The sequence below is a fragment of the Perca fluviatilis genome, chromosome 10 (genome assembly GCF_010015445.1).
Source record: "Perca fluviatilis chromosome 10, GENO_Pfluv_1.0, whole genome shotgun sequence".
NCBI classification, from domain to species: domain Eukaryota; kingdom Metazoa; phylum Chordata; class Actinopteri; order Perciformes; family Percidae; genus Perca; species Perca fluviatilis.
In genome coordinates this window covers 21985833-22011445 of record NC_053121.1, presented here as the reverse complement: position 1 = coordinate 22011445, position 25613 = coordinate 21985833, and the positions used below count along the sequence as shown (strand labels likewise).

The 25613-nt window shown below is 40.2% G+C and overlaps 1 protein-coding gene across 3 annotated transcripts in view; it reads left to right on the top strand.

Annotated features, from left to right (window-relative positions):
- Nucleotides 1-25613, top strand: part of pcdh11 (protocadherin 11) — a 130982-nt gene that overhangs the window by 4308 nt on the left and 101061 nt on the right. For 2 of the 3 annotated variants that reach the window (XM_039813572.1, XM_039813571.1), the window contains exons 2-3: nucleotides 2315-2895; nucleotides 10297-12804. In XM_039813572.1, the coding sequence (XP_039669506.1) occupies nucleotides 2356-2895; nucleotides 10297-12804 (3048 nt within the window). In that variant the 5' untranslated portion in view covers nucleotides 2315-2355. Of the gene's footprint in view, nucleotides 1-2314; nucleotides 2896-10296; nucleotides 12805-17395; nucleotides 17634-25613 lie in introns of those variants that run through there. The other variant, XM_039813573.1, reaches the window with a different exon arrangement.

Genomic DNA, 25613 nt, shown 5'->3' with positions numbered 1-25613 from the left:
TTCAAAGTAAAGTGTGTCACAGTTACTAATGGGATAAATCTCATCAATATTTTGACATGACAGTACAACACTGCCTGTGCTATATGTGTAGAATGAATAAACCTCACACTGATCAATGTCAGCCATGTTTTTTTCTGTCCAACTGTTCTTTAATGAGTCTCATGTGACTGCTTTATAAAATGTGTGAAAAGAAATCTGTCTTTACAGGCTGTCTTTAATGCCTTGCAATTGTTGCTGATTCAAAACCAGCTTAATTAAATTCTTATTTTTAATCAATTCCCCTTTGTCTGTAGGCAGAGAGCTTCAATGGCTATGAACACTGTTGCCTTGCCAATTTAGAGGACCCCTGTAGTGCAGTTTAGGTAGTCGTACCTTTTCTACAGGATATTGTTGGACTCATGTAAATGGATGGAAATTTCATAAAGTAGAAAATATTACAGCTCCAAAGACCTATTTGTGGTCCCTTGTTACTGCGGGTATGTATGCATTTTCAGCACTAGCTGTACATCGTTTCTGTGATGGCTGTCATACACTTTTGCCATACTTTGAAGGAAATGGACATTTGATTTCAAGGCAGCTGCCTTATGAATACAAACCAATATCTTGAGGGAAATCATACAGTTGATAAACATTCAGGGGGGTTGGTGAATCTAAATACACAGTGGGATAGGAGCAATGAAATTATATTAGTCGTTAAATATATTGGGCTGGCATACACATGGGGAGCCAGGATTATTATGAGAAGTAAACATAGCTGAGCATTGACGCGTCATGACTAAAAACAATCTAAAGACCAGTAATGTAATTTTGTTCTACTGAAAAAATCTACCCAACATGGATATACTTTGGTAATTACACTCCGTTACCACCACTGTAATGTCAAAAGCCAATTAAAGCCTGTGTAGCCATGCATTTAAAGACCAGTGTGAATTTGGTGGAAATGATGGAATTTCATTTATTAAAGATATCTACATGAATAAGTCCAAATGTGAGCTAGCAAACCACAGGGAGTAACTCCCCTAATAACTTACCAAATATGCTACTAATTAACTGGTGGAAAGCCGTCAATATTTCATGCTAGCATATACTGACAGGGAAGGAATTGTAGAGTATGACTCCATCATCTTCCAATGACCTACTTGGGTTTTGGCAAATGGGGTTCTTGCCCTTTGGCTAGTATGTGCACATATAAAACAGTTAAAGATTTTGTAGAACAACAGCATCAAATAAAGTGGCAACCAACACAAGAAAATTTATGAATAATGTTCAGTGACGGCAAACCCATCTGCACCGCATTTTCTGGGGTTTTATCATAGGCATCATTCAGCACAAACAGTAAACTGAATGCCGTTCAAATTTGATGTTGCAGAAAACACATTCATCAGGTTAAGATTAAATTTCACTAATTTGACTGATGGCGGCTCCCACAATAAATAATTTCACATTGTTGTCTGCTTCCACAGCAGATACTCTAAACAGTGCTCTTATCATACTGTGTATGTTTACACACATGGGCATTCATGAAATATTTCAGAGCTCAATTGTTTACATTCAGAGCAAATGAGGTTTTCCATTATTGCTCCTGTCAAGCGGTACCACTGCAAGTGTGTGTGTGTGTGTGTGTGTGTGTGTGTGTGCGCGTGAATGCAAGTGTTTGTGTGCGTGCATGCATGTTTGTGTGTTTGCATGCGTGCGTGTCTGCGCGCGTGCGTTCGTTGTGTGTGTGTGTGTGTGTGTGTGTGTGTGTGTGTGTGTGTGTGTGCGTAGAAGCACCGATGCTTGAGTCTCAGTTCTGCTGCCTCCACATCAGCTGATGTCTGGATGTGAGGTGCAGTTTATGAAGACACCACTGCACCATATTGACTCACATTGACTCAGATATGAGTTCAAGTTTTTTCTGCATCCCATTTTTTTCATACACAATAGTTTGAGAACAAGCTTTCAAGGCAAACAATTTTGTCGTGACACTGAAATCGACTGCTTTCATACTTCTCAATACAAATATGAAATGGTTCATTACAGCCATGAAATGGATTGATGGAATACGTGAACTACTAACCTTTATGTGTCCGCTTGCTCAATGGATGTCATCAAAGGTTAATTGTGTAAAACCACCGTTAATTTGCTCTCAAAGACTTACGAAGGATGTGGGCTCATAACTAGTTAGGATGAATAGGTCAAGTTGAAAACTCTTCGTGAGGGAAAATAGTACTAATTACAGCAGAACTTGAATGCCATGTAATTTGTGCACTGACGTGTGTTCTGTCTTTCTCTCTTCTTTTTTTTCCTCTCTATCTTGTCTCTCTTGTGGCAGAATTGCTGCTGTAGAAGTGAAGCTCCCATCCACCCTTGAGTATGGACCTAATAAGTCAGGCTCATGTGCTGGTGGTCTTCCTCACCTGTGTGGTCTTGCTATGCTGGGCCCAGGAGAGGGACTACACGGTAAAGGAGGAGCAGCCAGAGAACATCCGCATCGGGAACCTGCGCAAGGACCTGGACCTCAACCTGGACCCCAACATCAGGCTATCCTCACCGCTGCAGTTCAAGCCTGTGTACAAGACAGGTGACGTGCCTTTGGTGAGGGTGGAGGCCAACACGGGGGAGATCTTTACCACCAATCACAGAATCGACCGGGAGAAGCTGTGCTCAGGGGTCTTCGCTGAGAAACGCTGCTACTATGAGATTGAGGTGGCCGTGCTGCCGGATGAGATCTTCCGATTGGTCAAGATCCGCTTCCTGATCGAGGATGTAAATGACAACGCACCCCTTTTCCAGTCCACTGTAATAAACATATCCATCCCGGAGAACACAGCCATCAACACCCGATACCCGGTGCCCTCAGCATTTGACCCTGATGTAGGGCTCAATGGGATTCAACATTATGAACTGGTCAAGGTGAGGCTCACTCCTGTTTCATCTCTCACATAGAAAGAGAAAATGAATATGTATCTTGTTTGTGTGTGACAGGGTGGCCTTAGTTATCTTAATTTTGATAAAAGAAGTATTCATAATTTTCTAAACCCATCTATAAAAGAAAACATTTTTTCTGAATCACAGTTGGTAAAAAAAAAGTTTTGTGTATATATATGAAGCTAAATACTGAATGTTCATTTGGTTCATTTATGAATGATGATTGTGTCTGTCTAACCCCAGGACTTCTGCACATGCCAATCATGACTCCTATATATCTTTGTTTTTTTATATTTGCTGATTTGTCAGCTGTATTTAGATAATAATTAAAAACATCCAAGTACCTGAAGCTGAATTTCTAACTGAAGCTGATAGAGGCCATTACTGTATTGCTGCAATATCATCCATCTCAGCCATCTTGTATAAATTAATTTAGATCAATAGTGAATGAGTGAAAGATATTGATAGCGAAAGATACACGCCTGAAGCTTCATGTTACTGGTACAGTCTTCAAGTTACTGGTTGCTTTATGGACTTAATAGAATAAAAAGCTTTTAGTAGAACAAATAGGCTTACGATTATATTTGATAAACCAAAGACCACTGTAGCAATCTACAATATCTTGGAGAAACAATTACACTTGTCATAATTTAGCGTATGGCAGGTCAGGGCCAGGGCAGGTCACGTCACGTCGGCTACTAGCCAAAATCTGAATGAAGGACAACAGAGAGAGGAATAATTTCAACAGCTGGAAGTATTGTCATTATATAAAGGCTTTGATCCAAGTGGGAACATTGATGCCATCCAACATGTCACTGTGAGCAGAGCAGAGCAGCGTCCCTCTTCTCTCTCGCCTTGTGCATGCAGGCAGAGCGAGTTACTATGGTGATAGGAATCTGCGTCGCCGGGTCCTTTTCATAATGTAAGCCTATGTGAAACTCGACAAAAAACTTAAAGTGCTCATATTATGCTTTTTGGCTTTTTCCCTTTCCTTTATTGTGTTAAATATCCTTTTTGTGCACGTTATAGGTTTACAAAGTGAAAAAGCCCAAACTCCACCCCAAAAGGACTTACCATCTTCCAGAGAAAACACAGTTCACAAACTGCTCCAAACAGCTCTATTGTAGTCCAGCCTTTACTTCCGTGACGAACGTGCAGCACTTTGTAACACACGTTATAATGCTCGCCTAGCTGCTAGCACTCCCTCGTGCTCTGCAACTGACTAGCTAGCAGTACTTACTGCGCATGTGCGACTCCCAACAAAGATGATAAAGAAGTAAGATGCCTCACTCTGTTGCTAAAACAGAGAGCTCAACACACAGGGTGAAAAGAGGGCTGCAGCAATGTGCAGTACAACAAATATATGGTGTTTTCTGAATTAAAAAAAATTAAACCACATGAACCTATTCTGGTCCAACCTCTAAATACAATTATGAACCTGAAAATGAGCATAATATGAGCACTTTAATAGGCCTATTTGAATGTGCTATAGTCTTCATAACATACAGTAACAGCCTGAATGCAGAATGTTTGCAGTTCTACAGTTTGGCTGATTGCTGACTCCTCCTGTAAGGTTAATTATTGTTCTAATAAAGTAGAATGAGCTCTAAAGGAGCTGGCAGGTTAAGCATTTGGCCGCAAAAGTAATATAGTAATATAACAAGTAACTTGACTAATTACTTTTGATAATAAGTAAAGTAATATAATTTATTTTTTTAAGGAGTAATAATTAAAGGGTAACATATAACACTTCCTGAGTAACTTGCCCAACACTACTCAGCACACATATTACTAATGGATCTCTGACACACTGCTATGCCTGCAGCATGCCACCTGTCTACATAAGGTCTGATTGGTTGACTTTTTTAAATCAGTGAGTCCTTACGCTATTTTCTTTCTGCAGATTTTTCCTCCCATATGGTTTTCATGCAATATGATTCAGATTCTGCATTATAGCTTCTCCTCTAAACTTGCTATATTGCTAGAGCTGTAGTGCTGTAGTTTACATCCATATAGGAAATTAATTTTGATGCGTTGAAAATGACCTACTTTTTTATAAAGTAGAATATGTCATGAAGCTTACAATGTTTTATACCAGCCATTACTATTTCCATATGGTTTATTTCATAATGATAGAAGGCTATAAAGAAGGGGAAGTTTTCATCGTGTACTGTAATATCAGAGAACATACAGTAGTGCACACACAGCATTTACTGCATGTCCAATTTCCAGCAACATGTTACATGTGCTGAACATAGTTGATTTCAGAAATGTGTACTATATTATGTTAATAGGACTGGTGTCTCATGCAGAACTATGAAAAAAAAGGTATCATCTAATTGATGCTTTATTTAATGGCAGTGCAATAGTCTCTGTTGCCTAATCTAGAAATATAGGATAATATCATGCATTCTTAATTTATAGTCCAGACAACACTCTATGCTTTGTGGATAGATGAACATTGGAGATGACATGAGCTCTTACAAATGAAGTGTAATTAAAGAGGGAGATGCAAGCACTCTGGAGGAAACCCTAAACATAATAAATAAAGAAGGGTTAGTGGATTCTGAGGGCATGATGCGAGACAGGAATGACAAGTCCATCTTGGAGTCTCAGATGAAGTTAACACTGGGTTGGAATGAACAGAATCGTTGCTGTCCGTGTCTGCCTTGAATACCAATTTGCATTTTTAAAGAGTCCCACTGCCAAGGCCTCTCCAGCGCAATGTCCTGAATTGTTCATGCCTGGAAAATCACCAACCAAATGTTCTGCTCATTATGAAGATCATCTGCAATCATTTTCTTTGCCCTTTTCACAATATAACACATTCTAAAACCCTCGCCTAGACTGTGGTTGTATTCTCTTTTGCAGGAATTTCCTATTAGAGCATCCTCAGCACTGAGACCCTGATTCAGTTCTGCTCATTATATTCTCATTGTACTCAAGATTAATTTCCTTGTGTTCCAGGTTCCATAGGAGTAAAACACAGGAACTAGTATTAAAGGAGCCAGAAACATGTTCAACCTTTGGTATCTTTTATTTCAGAAGTGCAGTAAAGCCAAGGGTTTAGTGGGGAAAGAATGTGCAAGCATTTCCTAGAATAGCTCTTGGCCCACTAAGCCACCCATGGACTATCTTTGTATGGTCCTGTGAGATTTGTCTCAGAAGCTCCCTCAGAATGATAGTTTGCCCAGTTTCCTTGTGTTGTGCATGGCATGGTGCAGGAATTGCTACCATTGTGTTGCACAATGAGCCAACACTCAATGGTCCACCACTTCACATGTAGCATGCCTGGATTGTCAAAAGAACAAATGAAAGAAACATAGTAGTTTAACTTTGTACTTTTCCAAAGCTAAGAGGGACAATGGGTAATTTCATCCAACACAGTGCTCCAGCATCACACATAATGGTAATGGTAATCACACTTAAGTGAAACTCGGCCATCAGTGTAGTGCAGTGGTGTGCTACGTCACCTGAACTGCAGAGAAGGCGTCCTAAGAAATAGTCAAGGTCAGAGAAAGCAATCACATGCATGGATGGAGGAAGACCTCCTATGGAAGCAGATTTGATCACTTTACGTATTCACCAGATAACTAAGAGGCCAACACGGATACATACTCAAGACTAAAGAAGATGCTGCTGTTGGGTTTGCTCAGGCCCCTTTACTTATTCCATTGATGTATGAGTCGGCAACATCACACACTATATCAATCCAAATTGCATCTAAGTCAACATCTTCAGATACATGTAAGGTGGGCATCTTGTTCAAGTCATTTAATGTAGATCCATGTTCTGCTGCTGGCTGGGGTGTACCTCACTTAAAATGGATGAGTGGTTGTCTGTATTTTGGTTGGGCAACCTGGAGGGCTCTTAAACTTAACCTTTTGCCATTTACCTAGCTTTTTCCTTGAAACATTTCTGAAGTATACAAACATAATAAAATATATAAAAATGAAAATATAGATGTTTGAGTTGGAGTGGTATTTTTGCTGGTACTCCAAGTCGGAGCTTGAATAATTTTATTCCTTAACTGATTCTAACTTTGCATTTGAAGATGCAAAATTTATTCAAGCTCCACTCCCAAGTAACAAGAAAAATTTGATTAATGTATTGCGTGCTGCCTATAGGCAGTGAATAGGGTTTTTGGGCAGATAGCTCACTGTCAAGCATTTCCAGTTTTCATTAGCATCCTATTTTGACACATTATCCTCTTCTAGGGGTTGACAAAAAGAGACAAACAATTCCCAGCTTCTTTTGTCTTAATTATATGCATGAGATCATGGCCAGGGGCAAAAGTGGATGAGTAATGGAGAGAAAGAATGAGGGAGGAATGAGAGAGAGAGAGAGACAGGGAGAGGGTGAATTTTTATCAGCATTATAAAGAGGTGCTATAGCTTGTGATGAATAGCTCTTCCCAGTTAGCCCTATCCATGGGCATCACCGTGACTAGAGTCCTCCTGATATATTCACAGCCCAATCTCAGTCTCCTCTTAGCTTTAATAAGGTTATCAACTTGACTGAAAGATGCATCCACTGATAATCTGAGGCGCTGTCTGCACAAAGGGGTTCAGAGTCATCCTTCCCTCATCATCAGCCACCTCTGTTTCTGTCAGTATCCCTCAATGATTTTCATTTGAATTAGCCAACTCTGATTAGATTGTTAACTGCACACATCCCACAAATACAGTGCCCTGATACTTCTCTGATCACTGCAGGGACCTTTAATGAGGAATGAATGGCAAGTCATCAAAGTTCAAGAAGACATGGACCTGTACATTATATGTGTGGCGGAAGTGTGAGGCACATAATAATGTTCACACCTAGTTATTAAGAGAGCATTGTCCTTCTCGCTAAGCCTTATGGTTTCCAATGACAAGTGCAAGTATTTGGCCTTTTCTTAGCCTGTCCTAGATCTTATCACAATCCACCAGACTAATTCTGCATTCAGGAGGATGCACAGCCTGAGAGATAGCTCCCTTCAACTTATTGAAATGCGCTGAGTGCTGCCTTGTCAGTTGTAAAATTGTGTGAAACCAAGACAAAAGCATAGAGGAAATGCTGGCTCATAAATCATTGTACAGCATTCCCTTTGACACATCCTAACTCAACATTCTACTATTAAATCAGTCTTTGCCAAATATCAGTGTGCAGATACTCAGCTACTGTGCCGAATCTGTAAACTATTCAAACAACTGGGGATTGAGGAGCTCTGTGTGGATGGAGTACTGCTTAGCAATGGAGCCCACAGAATGTTGTCTTGGACCTTTCTGTTATGACAGAAATAGTTCTGCAATGTGCATAAAGATTCAGCACAGTTCATTCATATGGCAGTTTCTCTACTGTACATTTTGATATCGGGTGATGATTCAGAAATGACGTAGGGAGACCTCAGAGATGACGATCAGTCCGATGATTACAAATCAAGTGCAGCTTTATTCACACAGTAAACAAACTTTCATGACACTGGAACAACCATGAGCATACAGACACGTCTGCCCAAGGATGAACCACATGTACATCATAGTGAATACCTTTTAAACTCTTTTTGTGCTTACACAGCATGAGACATCTATTTCAGCACACAAGTTTTACTCTTAAACTACACCTTTTATGGCCGATGCTCCTAATAGATTCCCACATTCCTGGCTCCGATTCCTCTGTGTGAAAGTTGTACCCAAACTCATAATAGATTCTACACATTCTTGTGTGTGAAGGTTGTCCCCAGACTAACCTTCTTGTGTGGTACCCTACATACAAGATATAAAATACATTTGAAACATGTAGGCTGAAATATCCAACCTATCACATTTCAACACATATTTTACAATATATACCATATCTGCTTACCCCTATGACTCTTGGTTGCCAGAAGGATCACAAAATAAGGTCTGAAAGATCATTGCTGCAGCGTTGGCTGGTTTAAGTAGTTCTGTCAATCACTGACATGTTGACAACATTCCCTCTGCAAGCAGTTTTTCAGAGTAGATAATAATTTACATGCTGCAGCTGCACGTTTCCTTGTGTCGGCTACAACACTATGCTGGCATGAGGATGGTTCTAGATTTTAAAACCTAGTGAGGATTCTTGTGCTCACAATTTGGTTTAAATGTTCCTTCCTTGAACGAGGAGAATGTATATATCTTAATCTCATTTGATAGCTGTGCCTAGACAGAGTAATCTCTTCCAACATTATGTGCAGCATGAAGCTTATCTCTTTAAAGAGAATGCTTTTTCTTGTTTTACCATGAAACTGCTTCTGACTGAAAGAGCTTCAAAGGGCTTCTTTGTTTCATAATGTGCATGCAGCTCATTCATGGGCTTGATCTTCTTCTTATTTCCTCCCCCTGCTCTCTCTTCCTTTCCTTTTCTGTCACTTGTCTCTCTCTCTCTCCTGTCTCGTCTAATTTGAAAACATTTATGGAACCATACCATACCCCATTTGAAATTGTAAATATTTGTGCAAGTTTTGTAGGTGGAAGGCAATTACTCTTAACAGCCAGTGCCAGTTTCTCCGGTTTCTCATAGGGATTACTTATGCATTTGTTTTCATTTTCCTCCGGCTTTACTTTTGCCTAGATTTAGCCCTTCTTGTGCAAAAAGCCTTTCTAATATGCAGGGTTTTTCACTCCCTTCTCTTAATCTGTGGTGATCTGGTCTTGCAGTGTATTTAAAATGGGAGCTCATTGTTGTGTCTCCATTTCCTGCTTTCTCTTTCCCATTATAAAGTTGAAATGTTCCAAGGCTTCCTGCTCTATTCTAACTTGACACAAGATAGGGAGGTAGAGTGAAATCTCATTTTAGTGAAGGCAGAAAAAACAGAATGAGGCGGCTAAAGAGGTAAATGAATCCCTTCAAGCAGTAGCTGCTTGGAGGGATGGAGGGACTTGACTACTACGATAAATGGGCACATTTGTAAAAGGACTAATAAAGTATAGTGTAAGTAGGAAAGGTAGAGAAAAAGTAAAACAAGCTGATAATTAGCATGTTTAAAAAAATGCTTTTGATTAACGGGTGCCCAACTGAGATGAGCAGAGCAGAGCCCAGAACCAGCTGCCTTGTTTAAAAACGTCCTGGGCCGTTTTGATTTGCTCTTGACATTCATCTCTGATCCCAAGAAGGTTTACAAATGAACCTGAGTAACCTAAAGAAAAACCTCGACAAGCTGTTCGGCAATTGACAAATCTACAATTCAAGAATTAAAACTAGAGGAACAATGCTTCAGAGTAAATAATACATCACTACAGATATCTGTACCTTTCTTTGTTATAAAAAAAAAATCAAAACAACAATCAAAACTTTTGTTGGCAAAATGTTGCATGTGGTATTGACATATGAATATTATGAGTATGAATAAACGTAACTCAAAATGTTGTCTTGTCTTTGCAGAGTGTCAGCGAGTTTGGCTTAGACATCATAGAGACTCCTGAAGGTGACAAGTGGCCGCAGCTTATTGTTCAGCAGAACCTGGATCGTGAGCAAAAGGACACATTTGTCATGAAGATAAAGGTAGAGGATGGTGGCAACCCTCCCAAGTCCAGCACTGCCATCCTCCAAGTCACCATCTCCGATGTCAACGACAATCGTCCCGTCTTCAAGGACAGTGAGCTGGAGGTCTCAGTGCCAGAGAATGCCCCCATGGGGACATCGGTTGCTCAGCTTCACGCCTCGGACGCAGACCTAGGTTCCAACGCACAGATCCACTTTGCCTTCAGCAACCAGATCTCTGCCTCAACCAAACGTCACTTTTCCATCGACAGTTCTACGGGACTGATCACTGTGAAGCAGCCACTGGACAGGGAGGTAACTCCTGTTCACAAACTCATCATCCTTGCCAGTGATGGCAGCTCCACCCCCTCCAGAGCCACAGTGATTGTTAATGTAACAGATGTAAATGACAATGTTCCCTCCATAGACACTCGCTACATTATCAACCTGGTTAATGGGACTGTCCTGCTGTCTGAGAATGCACCTCTCAACACCAAAATAGCCCTCATCACTGTTACTGACAAGGATGCAGATCTTTATGGCAAAGTAGCTTGCTACACTGACCATGATGTTCCTTTTCGGTTGAAGCCTGTCTTTAATGATCAATTCTTACTAGAGACAGCGGCCCCCCTAGATTATGAGACGACTCGAGAATATGCAATTAAGATAGTGGCCTCGGATAGGGGAACGCCTCCTTTGAACACTTCAGCTATGGTTTTAATTAAAATCAAGGATGAGAACGACAATGCACCCATCTTCCCCCAGCCGGAAATCCAACTTTCTATACCGGAGAACAATGACCCCTCTACACAGTTAATAAAAATCAGCGCCACTGACGGAGACAGCGGACATAATGCTGAGATTATTTATACTCTTGGCCCTGATGCGCCTGACGGGTTTAACATAGACAGACGGTCAGGAATTCTCTCCGTTGGCAAGCGACTGGACAGAGAGAAGCAGGAGAGGTACTCATTCACTGTCATAGCGAGGGACAATGGCTCCACGTCCCTGCAGAGCAATGTCACTGTCAGGCTAATCGTCCAGGACCTTAATGACAACAGCCCAGCTTTCACACACCCTGAGTACAACTTCTATGTGCCTGAGAACCTGCCTCTCTATGGAACTGTGGGCTTAATCACAGTGACGGATGCAGATGCGGGAGATAATGCCATTATAACCTTGTCCGTTTTGAATGGGAAGGATAATTTCATCATCGACCCCCAAACCGGTGTGATCAAACCAAATATCACCTTTGATAGGGAGCAGCAAAGCTCCTACACGTTTATGGTCAAGGCAGTTGATGGAGGGCAACCTCCAAGCTCCTCCTACGCCAAGGTGACCATCAATGTAGTCGATGTGAATGACAATCGCCCTGTGTTCGTCCTCCCATCCTCCAATTATTCATATGACCTAGTGAGAACCACCACCACCCCTGGAGCTGTGGTCACCAGAGTGTTTGCCATTGACAATGACACAGGTATGAATGCTGAGCTGCAGTACAGCATTATCAGCAGCATCATCATCACATCTAGAGTCTCCCCTCGAGGTCTCTTCGCCATTGACAAAACAACGGGTAACATAACACTGCAGGAGAAAATTGTGACAGCTGATCAGGGGCTGCATAGGCTGGTAGTCAAGGTTAAAGATCTAGGCCAGCCAGAGTCATTACATGCTATCGCACTTATTCACTTGTTTGTCAATGACACTGTGTCAAATGCTACCTTTATCCAAGAGCAGCTGCGAAAAAGTATGGAGACTCCCTTGGATCGTAACATAGGGGACAGTGAGGTAACACCTCAAGCCAACGGATATGTGATTGTTGTCATAGCAATCATAGCAGGGACCATGACTGTCATCTTGGTGATATTTGTGACTGCCTTGGTGCGCTGCCGACAGACACCCAGACACAAGGTGGTACAGAAGGGCAAGCAGAGTGGCGAGTGGGTGTCACCCAACCAAGACAACCGTCAGATCAAGAAGAAGAAGAAGAGAAAGAAGCGATCCCCCAAGAGCCTCCTCTTGAACTTTGTGACCATAGATGAATCCAAGCCTGACGACCCCACCCATGAGCATGTTAATGGTACACTGGATCTCCCTGTGGAGTTAGAGGAGCAAACCATGGGGAAGTACAACTGGGCCACCACGCCCACCACATTCAAACCTGACAGCCCAGATTTAGCCAAGCATTACAAGTCTGCGTCCCCTCAGCCTACATTTCAAATTAAACCGGAGACTCCAGTGGCCCCAAAGAAACACCATGTGATCCAGGAGCTCCCCTTGGACAACACGTTTGTGGTGGGCTGTGACTCACTCTCCAAGTGCTCATCGACTAGCTCCGACCCGTACAGTGTCTCAGAGTGCAGCTGTCAGGGGGGATTCAAGACTGCGGGGCAAATCACCACCCGACAGGTAATTCATGACTTCCTTTTTAAACCCACCCACACTAGTCCCCACTCACATTCCCCTTGCTGTCCCATGGTAGGTGATGTGAAAGGGGGAGGGTGGCAGCATGGAGCCAGGGAGTTTTCCCACACAGACCATGACCATGTCTACATGAATGTAATTTGCACTTAAAAATGAGTGTGCAACAAAACAAAAAAATGAAACATAATTTGTCGCAATTAACATAGCGAACCTTTCACTGTTCTGACTGTTATTAATTCATGTATTCACCCTCCTTCATAAGCAACCGTAATTGCATAATCATTTACAAAAATACATGTGCAGGTTAATTTCATATTCAAAAGCTTGAGTAATGGCAGCAGTGCAATTATGATGGCTAGCTATTTTAAACTTCAGTGCGAGTGCTTGGTGGCAATGTAGCCAGATTTAAGAGAGCCTGGGATAGGCGGCAATGATTGCACTCTCTACTGATGTATTTGAGGTCAAGGGCAAATTATGCTGTCTGCTAATATATTTGAATGACATGTTTAAACAAGGCAAAGCAAAAAATAAATATGGCAGAAATACTGCCAATTCATCAGGTATTCATCTGGGCAAAAAGTGTGAAGGTAAAAGCACATAACAAAAAAATGTGCTCTTGATGCGCTAACACAACTTGATAAGTAGTCCCACTTTTGTGGATTCTTTACTCAAAAAATTAAGTGCTGTCTTAGCTTTGCCAGTGAGGCTTTGTGGGAGAGAACTCATTTGAATGCCAGGGTACAGCAAAGGGCTTATGATTCCGTAAGAGATATGTGCCAAATGCGAAGTGCCCCAATAAATAAAAGCTGGCGAGGGAAATAAATGTAAATCAGAGGTAAGGAGAGGTGGCCTTGCTCAGTGCTGACAGCCAGAGCAGAGCGCTGTGGGGAAGACTGAGTACTTCCTCGGGCGGGGGGAGGGGGTCACAGGGATCAAGGTGACGCAGAGCCTTGAGACCAATATACTTAAACACCAAGGGAGCAGTAGTCCATAAAAAGCCTGCCAGGCCGACGTTGCATTTAGGCCATAAATGCTCTACTTTAATGGCCGCAATTATTGTTATAAACGGCATGTATGTAGATACACATTCTTTACATTCTTTAAATTACCTCACATAGTAGAGGCTGTAATAGCATCACAGCAAAGGTTTGCTGCTGTGATGTGTAGTTTGTGTTAGAGAAGACACTGAAGAAAATTGTATCTCTAATACATGGCAGAGTATGTTTGTGTTGATGTTTTACCTGCTATCATCAGCACAATGGAACTAATCAAGGCAGACTAGTCTGTGCACGGGGTAGCAATTTATTTATACCGATAAGTGTGTTTCCATATTTCCCCTCAGTGTCAAACATCCAGTTGAATCTCTTGGCATATTCAACCATTTTCATTTTTTGTTTTTCATTTTGTTTGTTTTTGTTATTTTTTCGTAGGGTTTGGTTGTTGCTTGGTTGCATTGGCTTTCGTTTTGTGTTACTGTTTTGATCATAATTATCACAACTGCCATTCATCCAATTCTGGGTCAATTTCATGATATTGCATCAATAATTGATTTTGTTTGATGAGGTGCTTGCTTTTGTTTGTGTCTACCCTCATATTGCACACATTTTTCAGATTGTTGGTTCATTTTTTTTTCTTTTTGCTCCCAGTACACTTAAGTGTGACATCTAGCAAGCATTAAATTCCTCATGGCATAGTTTTGATAAATGACTGTTGATCCCGTGAAGTATTGTGCTTAGGATAATTTATGAAGACACCCACACAGAGTTGATAGTCATTCCCTTCATTTACCTTTTATTTGAAATCCTGGTTAAAAGCTATGCTCTGCCATGGTATATTATACATAAGCCAACTACACGCCCTTGGTACCAAAGATTTAATTCATAATGTGTTAACATGACACACAGACGAGTTGTCAGGATGATTTTCCCCTCTTACTGGTATTGACTGCCCTGAAATATGCAGAAATATTCAGTGTGTGTTCTACAATTCTGAATTATTATCCTTCATGAATTTTATGCATCAAGGATTTAAATTGATTTTCACTTATGTTGCTGATCAGAGTGGAGTATTTTTGTCGGAATTATTTAAAACCAATGAATATATGATTAGTAAACATCCTATAAAATCTTCAGGCTCTGTTTGAATCAGTTTATTTCTACTAGGTGCTGTATATTTATTCATTTCTCTACAAGAGAGGTCAGGTTTAATCTGTATAATCTCATATTTTGTTGTCACATGCTCCTAGAATTTGAATATATTATCAAGAAAAATATGTCCTCATTGGTTCTACTCACCAACCATATCTTCAGTGATGTTAAGCTGATAATACATCAAATTTTCCATCCCCTTGAGCAATTGACAAGTGATGCCTCCCACTTTAGACATTAGATTTCCCACCAGTTTTAAGTGTGCTTATTTAAAGCCTGTGTCATGGAAAAAAAATAGCATGAAGCTTTGCCTGATGAGAATCAGTGGCTGCAAAGGTTAATTAAATGCACTAAAGGGTTAATCACTCGTAATACAGTATGATTAAAATCACCGTAATTAGGTTTCGAATGAGGCTGATAAAAAAGAAGAAAAAAAGGCAGCCGTCCTTTAAGATTATAAGTGATGCCACGTACTATCCTTGGGTGAGTCACGTTCTCAGGATCCAAAGTGATGTGACAATAGATGACCAGCTTTCCTGTTTGTTGAATCTATTATAATTTCATCTCTGCTTGATTTCATCTTTGTGCTCCTTTAAAGAAAATCTATTTTCAAAGTCTAAAGCAGAACACTTAAAAACAGCGTGTCTTCAACAAAGCATGGTTGTTGCTTTAATCTTTGGAGGTAAAAAGAGAATATTTGAGCACTAGAATTTCAAGAGATTATTTTAAGTGTGCTCCATTTGGTCTGTCAACGCCGGCGATGCAGTCTCTCTTGAGCCTAAACCTAATACCATAAGTCCAAAAGTAAAGATCACATGCAGGTTGTTTTTTTTCTTCTTTTTGTTCATCAGACTGACAGATGGTCCTTTAGTGTCTTTACAGTGATCTCTCATTGGCCCACACCCTTCCACACACCTAAAGCAGCTGAAAATAAAGCAAAGACAAAAAGCCCACCCATGGAATAACGATGTGGAGGGCAAGCAGAAGGAGATAATTATGGTTGAAGGTCACCAAAATGTTTTCAGGGACTTTACAGATGTAGCTGATAAAGAGTAAAGCTTGTAAAAAATACTTCAGAGACCACAGATTTGTGTCACCATATGGCTTCATTATACAGCCAGAGCTGTATTCGCAAATGTAACCCTCCTCCCGCCCCTCCGCTCTCTTCTCAGTTTTTACGCATCTCATCATTTTCTTTTAACCCCTACCCCATGATATTAGAGGTCAATCTGCCTCCAGTGATGAGGAGCTCTTGTGAGACTATGTGCTTTAACGGAGGCAGATCAAATGAGTACCACCCTATTGAGTGATCTCAGACATCACCATGAATATGCAGGGGAATAAAAAAGGCTAATACATTCTTTTGTTTGGTCCGTCTTTCTGGGCCCAAGGAGCACATAGGGTCAGTGCTTAACCAAACGTACCTGCTTTGAATATCACAACGTAAGAGAACCTACTGTTAGTGTTTTTGAAGTATCACCTACTCATACATTGCAGTTTGATTAAATACACCCGAGACTATAAGTGTTGCAGTTATGCCTTATTTATAATGCAATTTCGTATATTATCTTTACTAAAAGAAAATGTATATCTAATAGAAGCATTGGATAACGAGGGCAGCAGTGAACAAAATCATTGCATTCCGTCATTTATTTGCGTGGGTGCAGGTATGGGCCTTTCACACCAGCCACCCATGGTCTGATGACAAAGCGCTTGTGCTGACTCATAGTGGATGCATAGCCAAGGCTAGAAGCCATGATTTTAAAAGGCTAACTTGGCTTGTTAATCAAATCTGATGCCAGTATTAAATCCTTGCGACTGATTGTGGCTTTATTTTATTTTATTATCATTGTTTTTTTTTGTTTTTTGTTTTTTCGAATTTCTGTTGAGTCATTGCATCTATGCATCACTGGGCCTTGCCAATGTAAGCACTATCCAGTCAGATTCTTCCTGATTCAGATATTGGCAGATGTGTTGCAACCTTCTTGGGAACAGCAACATGTCATATTCTGTACATATCAGAGGACCCACTGGCAAGGGTCCCAAAGAAAGAGTGGGCCTAAATTGATCCAAATGGCTTTTTGAGGGGAAATGAAGAGTGCTGCACTAGTGTGGTGAGAGACAAAAAGACAAATTGGGAGTGATAATTGGATAAGATTGCATGCTCTGATAAGTACAGGAAAAATGCACAAGCTTGTGACACTTGTAGCATTCTTCAAGGAAACCTGACAAGATAATGACTTGATTGCCAGCCGTGCCTTGAAGAATGTTTTTTTTTTTTTTTTAAATCTTATACACTCTCTTCTTAGATTTTTTTATTCAGTGTTCAGTGTAGCCTCACACTGATAAGGGTACAGCTTAGGCTGCTCAGAGCTCGATGACATTGTAACTACAATCTCCCTATATCTGTCTGTCTCTCTATATTTCAGGAGACGGCACTGAAACCACCACACTATGGCACACTCTGTGGCACAGGTACAACTCGCTCCCACAGGATTAAAATCAATCTCTAGCTCCCACTACCTAAAGCGAGAAAAAGAGAGAAAAGAGAGAGAGAGGGCAAAGGGAGGAAAGAAGGAAGGCGAGAGCTGAAGAGGTGAAACAAGTACTTTACTGTCTCGAAAGCCTCAAACCCCACCTCTTCATACAATCGAGAGAGAAAATGAACTGGGGATTTTTTAGAAAAAGAGAGACGCTTCATGATGCCTGCCTGAAACTTGACAAAGGTCCTCCTGTGAATCTGTTGGAAGTTAGAAATGCTTATTGAGTCCTATGCTATTACTTACCTGTGTCATTGAGGACCATACTGTATGCCCTGAACCCTCCTCAAAAAATGTCCCTCTCCAGCACCCACTCTGTAAAATAGCTGTCAAATACAGTCAGTAGATCTGTAAAGTATGTTTATATGTATGTATGTATATCTATCACAGTTGATGGTGTTTATATTTATTGATTCCAATTCTTTGCCTTGTTTTCAAAACTGCCTGGTGGCCATTTTATTTTCTTACTTTCTGATTTTTGTATCATTTGACATTGCTCTATGTGGGCTTGCTCATGGAGCTTATGACTTATAGTGTATTTATGCTGCAAGATCAACAACCTGTAGGCTTACATTAGTGTTGAGCCCACATCACAATGTACCTTTTCTGTCAACTTTCGCCTCTTTCTGTCCTACTTGTGATGCCAATGATAGCATTGTTAGTGACAACCATGGCTAAGTTTACAGAAATACACATGGCCCCACAATACAACTACCACATCTGTAGTGCTTTAGAACCGTGCTACCGAGTGCCATGCTGTTATTACAGTGGGAGGAATAGTAGTACAAGTTTAATACTTTACGCTAAGCCACAATCACAAGGGACTAACTGCTGGGGGTTAAAATCAAAAGCTGTTTATGTAGGGCAGATTTGAAGAGCACTTAGCCTGACCTTTTGTCTGTCGCTTTCAATTCGGAAGTGATTTAACCTGTGAGATCCATGTTAAAATGACTCCAGATGGCAAACAAAAGAATAATAATAATCCTCAGACAGTCTTTAAAATGAGTTGTGGCTTAAGCAAAATGACTTGACTTTGTGCACCTATTTACACTGACAAAATAAATTTTCTGATGAGAAGAACATAGAACACCAAAATGAAAAGGTAATCCAGGCCTCAGTTTACGGCACTTACTACTTCTTAAGCGTTTGGTTCAGAGCATCATTTTGCTTCTACTGTTTCTACACCTATAGAATCATTATGGTAGAGTATGTCCTGAATAGAATAATTTCTACAGTATCCACCAGTAAATGGCTTGATGGGTTAGCAGCATTGTTGTTCAATAGTCCTGTTTATTGGTAAGCTAAAGACTGCTTTGATAGGTAAGGCATAAAAGACACCTACAGTACATACATACAGTATAACCATAGAATTAGAGTCATTAAAATGGACATAGCCTGTGTATTCAATTGGAAATGTACAGATGGACTTGGCCAGACACTGTTTCCCCTCTTGTGAGGGACTATATATAGTTAAATGAAATTACTGCACGGGCCAGAAGCCTTTTTAATTTTGTTCCAGTCTTAATATGTCATGGTTCTACAGACTATGTCTATTTTAAAGCTTTTAATTGTATGTGTGTTGCCTCTTTGTGAGGCAGGTTGTTATTATTGAAGGAGGTATATTCATGTTATTATGGTATCAAATGTATTCACTACTGCGTAGGAGCCACAGTATGAAATATACATAGCATCCTAGCACTGTGTAATGATTAGATTTGCCTGATCTTTGGAGAAAAGAAAAAAAATACTCATACATGGGGAGAGCTTTTGTCCTTGTAAGGGAGACAGACAACCTCACTTGTATTCAATGTGAAGTACAATATGCACCTTACATGATCTTTGTAATTGACTTTGATTTGCCAGTGTGGAGAAAACTGTAAATGTTTTGTTTATGTATGTGTACGCTTCTGAAATTTATTAAAGTCTTTTGCATTGTATTGCACATGTTGACGACTCTTCTTATTCATTGCTTTGAGCATTCAATATTAGTCTGCATCCCTCAGTCAGTTTAGTTTTCTGCACACTATACGGCATCTGCTTAAAAAGAATGATAGTTACGTATTGTAACTCCAGATTCTATGAGTATAGGCAGCTCTTAGAGGGCGATGCCTATACGAAATAGAACAGTAAGACTAAAGTGAGGTAAAACTCATGTTGTAGAATAATCATTTGTTTTTCTCATATACAGTTAGCCAGTAGCATAGTATATATCAAACAGGCTATTGCCTGTAGAAGTATGTGTGGCTGTGTTAGTTCGGACATCGTAAATTGGCTAATTTCAGCATTAGAAAAACTGCCCATACTTCCCTTTCTTCTACATTTTGCAACAATATAGCATTTAACTAGGAGAATGAGATGAAGAAATGGTTTAGATATACTGTACATCGCTCATTAGGAACAGATTACATATAAAAAGTTATGGAAATTTGGTGGGAGCACATCCTTTGAAGTGCACAGACAAAACAGCAGAAGAAAAGCTTTTTTTGGAACATTTGTTTTCTCCTTCATGAGAGCTGATGATGATCATTTGATAATGATAACCCTGCTTGTGATGTACAGTAGTACACAAACACAGGGTTTTACACATCTTAGAGGAAGATTGATGCTAGAGGGTGCAATAACCGCCACTCTGACATTGTGTTATGCAGTGTTTATGCGGATTTGATCCAAAAATACAGACTTGAAAGGCATTAAACAAAGCCAGAGTAGAGACAACAGAAGATGTTTAATTGCTTATCAAAGTTACTTCACATTTTAAAAATGAGAAAGAGCTAATCAGTTCCCTCGGGGAAAGTATCCTTGGTGATTTGAGAAAATGGTGCACACTCAAGTAGAGCATTCTCATATAGTGAGTGCATAAATGTCAGCCTTCTATTAATAGATAAATGTAAACCTGCTAAATGCCTCATTCTTACTTAAAAAAACACAGAGCTCGGGTAGATCATAAGGTAGTTGTATCTCTTTGAGTTAGATAAATTATAATTTGATTTTTTGTTATGCATAATTAGGTAATATAATGTTTTCAAATGAGCCATAAATAAATTAATAAAAAAAAAATCCAACAAAGCCACAGCATTAATGAGTCTTAACATTTGTGCATGAAGATAGAGTAGGCGATAAATGGATTTTTTTTCTGCTTTGCAGTGCAAAGTCAAAGGTGAGAAAGAAGGGATGGCAAGAAAGGATTTAGGGGAAGTTGCCGGTCTGGTTTATAACAGAAAATGTCTTTGGTATGTCTTTGGACCATTTTGTTGTTGCTCCTTTGTTCTCACAGAAATGTGCAGTTGTTAACGGGTCCCAGCATGCGCTTGGGATTTTGGTCAGCTCACATTAAGTGCATTCCCGGCGATTTTTACCATCTATAAAGTGGCTTTTAAAAGGTTGTCCTGTGGTTGTATTACAGTATGTCACTGACAAAAGTGATTCCAGAGTTTCTTTGCTGACATATTGATTCATGATTTATGAGGACACAGTATTCAATTTCATCTAACAGACCAGGAAGCTAGTTATATGTAGTAAGTTTGATTACATTTAATGATATGTCTGCAGATGGAGCAACATAAACAGACCCGCACAGAGGAGCTTACACAGACACACGCAGCAATTCATTGCACTGTGGTGGTGAGGCTATCCATATGGTCTTCATTAATTGTATTCTTTCCTTTTTTTGATTTCTTTATTTCACCATTCACAGTATGGCTATTGGGCTTTTTCAGTAAAGCTTGTTATACACCGCAGTTTCCTGTAATATAAACCTTTCAAGCACTGTAGTTATCGAGCATACATGTCTGTCAGTTATGAATAATGCGTTCTAAGATGAATCAAAAACCACATATAAAGTTGTCATTGTGAAAAAAAGTGCAGTGGTAAAAGCCCAGTGACTTTCCACAACCTTGAAAATACAATCATTGCAATCAGTACCTCACCCCTGTTATCAATTCTTTCCCTCTGATGAATGTAACATAACACTAGAACCTATTCGTTATTCGTGTGGATAACATTGCAAAGAAGCTATTGAAATGGCAAAACCGATTTTTTTCTTCACATTACATTGATTTTTCAAGTCACTCACATTCTCCGCTGAGATCACAGTCATCCGCTGCAGACGGTATAGAATGACAATTCAAGATTACAGATTGTTTAAAATAAAAGATCCCTGCAGTCGCTGTCTCAGCTAACTTTTAAAAAAACAATGTGCAGAGAGTAATCTGAGCACCACTAAGGGTATTTTATGACTTTCCTATAAACTTATAGGAAATCAGTGTTTGAAAGGCTGTACGGATTTGTTTCTTTCTCTTTACAAGTTATTAATTTAATGATTTTGGCAGCCACTCATGCCTTCATGAAATCCTAACACATCAGTGTGTTTTTAAGTGGTGACATTAGATATATAAAGGTGCCTTGAAGCAACACTGAGGAACTTTTGATATTATTGCAATTTGTCGCCCTTACACTTCCAGAGTATAATTCATTTATACACCGCTGTCGTAATTATGCATTTGTTATGATTACATTACTTGTGATCAAAAACCAGAAAGCCAACAACGGCACTTCTCCCGTGAGATCGTACCCGCCCGCCAAAGTTACATACTGCGAGAACAGGCATTCAGGGCTCGAAGGGGGAATGACAGAAGCCCCATTCTCCCTATTAAAAGTCAGAGTAGCATCAAAATTATTTTGAAGCTGTTATTTCATGGTAACAACGTTACATATTGTCGCTTTAAACATGGAACTTGTACTGTAGTATGGCGTTTTGTACTTAATCATGCCTCTCATTTAAATGTTCAAATATATATATGATAGATTATTTTAAATTGATCATTTAATCCTAAGTGTGTCTATGGGGAGGTGTGGGTCAATTAGCAGAGCAGCAGGCATGTTCATGGTATGATGTGAAGTTGTCCTGGAGCAATACTGACTGTCTAAGCAGGGGCTATTTATTCATGTGATGTGCAGTGGTGCAGGAAACAAGAAGATGCTGTCTTAATGTTGCACTCCACTCAAGGCAACACTCCTCACAATTGCTGCCAAATCTCTGCCAAACTGAATAATTCAATCATCCCCCATAGCTGCGGTGTCTAGCTACCTTTGTGTGTGCAACAATCAAATCAGTGTGGAAGCCTGCCGAGTGGCTCTTTCTGAGACACTGAGTAGCTCCACAGCCCGGAGATTGTTTTCATTGAAAACAATTCTGTTGATTAAACGAGGTGTGACTGTGGAGCGGGGATCTGAGGAACATCGATTGCTTGTACAATTGTTTGTTCCTTGTTAAAAGTGTGATCTAAAACAGTAGTTGCTGACAGTGTGCAAGGAGCATATGGTTTGCTGGTGTGCCTGCAAGACAGTTAGTGTGCCTCTGTCTTCCCTAAAATATCCCAGGTAGAGAAATCCACCCTGATCGTTCGTGTGGGATTAATAATGTCCTTGCATGCTTAATGTTTGGAGATGTAGTTGCTTTGGCACGGATTTGTCGGTGCTTGATTATTTTGTTGAATATATGTTCCAGTCGGTACAGTAGGGATAAGTGAGCTTTACAAGCATTCTTTAGGAGACACCCCCTGTTTCTCTCACTCCACCCCTCTTTGAAGTAATCACAAGGTTTTAACCTTAGTTTTGCCCAGGCAGATTTAACACTAATCCCCTCTGAACACAAAGCCAAATACAGTAAAGAGAAGGCAAAATGTACCATTTGAGCTACCAGGTGCATCTGCATTCTGTGGACATCTGCGACTAAGCTACAGCTACATAGAAGTTATTTGCATTGAAATCTGGCCCTCATTTTATCCTCTTTGAAGCATACAGTGGAAAACCTGTCCAGCAATCTATCATGCTGTTGGGGCTAATAAATGCAGTTTTCAAACCTAGCCACGTCCCACTGTGGGGCATTGTTCAACACTATGTGATGCTGCCAATATTGTGTAAAGCAGAGGCTCTTTTCTGAAGTGTAACTGAGCTCTATAACTAATTGAGTTCCAACAGTCATAAATGAATGCAATTGAACACTGTGGTGCTATACTTGATGTATTGTGTCGCAAACCATTACCCATAAATCATTCATCACAAAAACAAGCATTCCTGAAAGTTTGAGCTCTACAAACTACAACCAAACAGTGCACGTTTGGTTGTAGTTTGTAGAAGGTAGCCAGACTGAAAGCCAACAATTTAAGACATGGTCCAAGTAGGACCATGTCTTTGTCCTCTTTAATCCTGGTAATCCTCGTACAGAATTCTGCTTTTGTAAAAGAGATTGGGAGATGATAAGATGCTCGTCCGCCTCCTTAGAATAGCTGATAATCTGTTTTAAACAGAGGAATCAGGGGGTATTTGGCCTGCCTTAACATTTGCCAAAGCAGATGGCGCTGACGGGGGATGGCGCAATCTTAGCCTCCAACCCCCTCCCTATCTGCATGGTCCACCTCGTGAAAAAAAAAAAAAAAACAGTACAGTGGGATGATAATCAATGTTGTTTATTTTGCTGCTTGACTCTTTAAGTACTTTCAGTCAGATTATAGGCTTTTGGAGGGGATAATCAGGAGACCGCAGACAATTGCCTTTTTCCATCCTGACAGTATCCCCCAACGAATGCGTAAAGAAGGCGATTTAAAGTAAATGCCGGCTCTTAATTCCTGATTAGTCCCATTGCAAACCCTGTTAAAATTAACTGGACACTGCACTAATCACTGCATTTCGAACACCCCCTGTTTTGGTGCAGTGGACATGCCATATCCAGCCGTGAAGACATCCCATGAGTGATATCTCCATAAGTACTCGCGTTTGAAGCTGCCTGTTCCTCAATGTGTTGACATTCACACTATGAACCCGGAAATCTACTCCAGGGTAACTGTAACACTTCAGGACTAAACAGTGAGTGTGCTGACCTCTTCTGACTACAGACAGAGGCAAGCCCCTTCTCTTGTATGTCGTACAGTATAAAAGAAAGACAGAGTAAAAGAACAGTTGCTCTTATTTCATAGTAGAATTGGCCATAATGGAAATCGCAACAGATGTCAAGACAACTCTTATTTAAATTCAGTGTGCATATAATTTCACTCTAACAACTATAAAATGCAGTATCATGTCTTTCTAGTAATGGCAATGTAATACCTCTGATCACATGCCGTGTGTAAACATGACTGCATATACAGTAAGCTATTAAGTCCTTAATATTGGTTTTCTAAGCCCACATCTCTAACCTTATGCCTCTGGCAATCTTATCAGCTTGGACTGGACACCTGCAACAAAAGCATGTGTCTAATGAGATCAGCCCATTAACTAATTAGAGCTTCCCATGACATAAGTAGGATGACTGTGGAAAGATTTGCACGTATGGAAGGACTGTTTAACCAAAGCATTTGATGCTTTTCCTTCACCTTTTGTCTGTTCAGTTGTGTTTTATAACAGGATATTGTACATGGCTGTCAGGCTCAATCTGGGGCAGAAACACAAAAGACAAGCAGAGGCCCCAAATGCATCTCGCTCAAACATGTACACAGTGCAAGTTAATCCACACATACACAAAAGCATGCTGATTTTTCTTTCTGTTATTTCGCTTCATCCAGTGACAAGCAAAAGGATTCAAAGGGAATGCTTGAGAAACAGTCAAATGTGAATATCTGATTACATTGAAAGCCGTTTGTATGAGACCCACGAACGTTACACGGTATAATTGGAACTACATCCACAGCTTGATATCTTTGTGTCATACTTGCTATGATTAATGCAGTAATTACATTTTACATCAGTGCTGTGCTATGTAAGTGCTTCCTCATAATATAAATCCACTGCATGTCATGCGCTTGAAATTTGTGTGAAAACTGGTTGCATATCAGCTTGGAGGTATGCATAGAGCCATTAGCAGAGAATACAATAATAGATGGTGGACCACAAAAAGCTAATACCAGTCAGTGGTAATACCCATTGTACAGCTCATTCTAATGGCTTGGATCTCTACCGTACCAATGTTAGGACACCATTGGCTGTTTGAGTCGAACCCACAGCATTATCTTGTACAGCAAACAAAAGCAAACATCTCTAAGCCTTTAACAAAGTTTTGACCTAATCTCTTTCCTCCATCAGAAGCAGCTCTGCTTTCTTTAATACCTTTAAC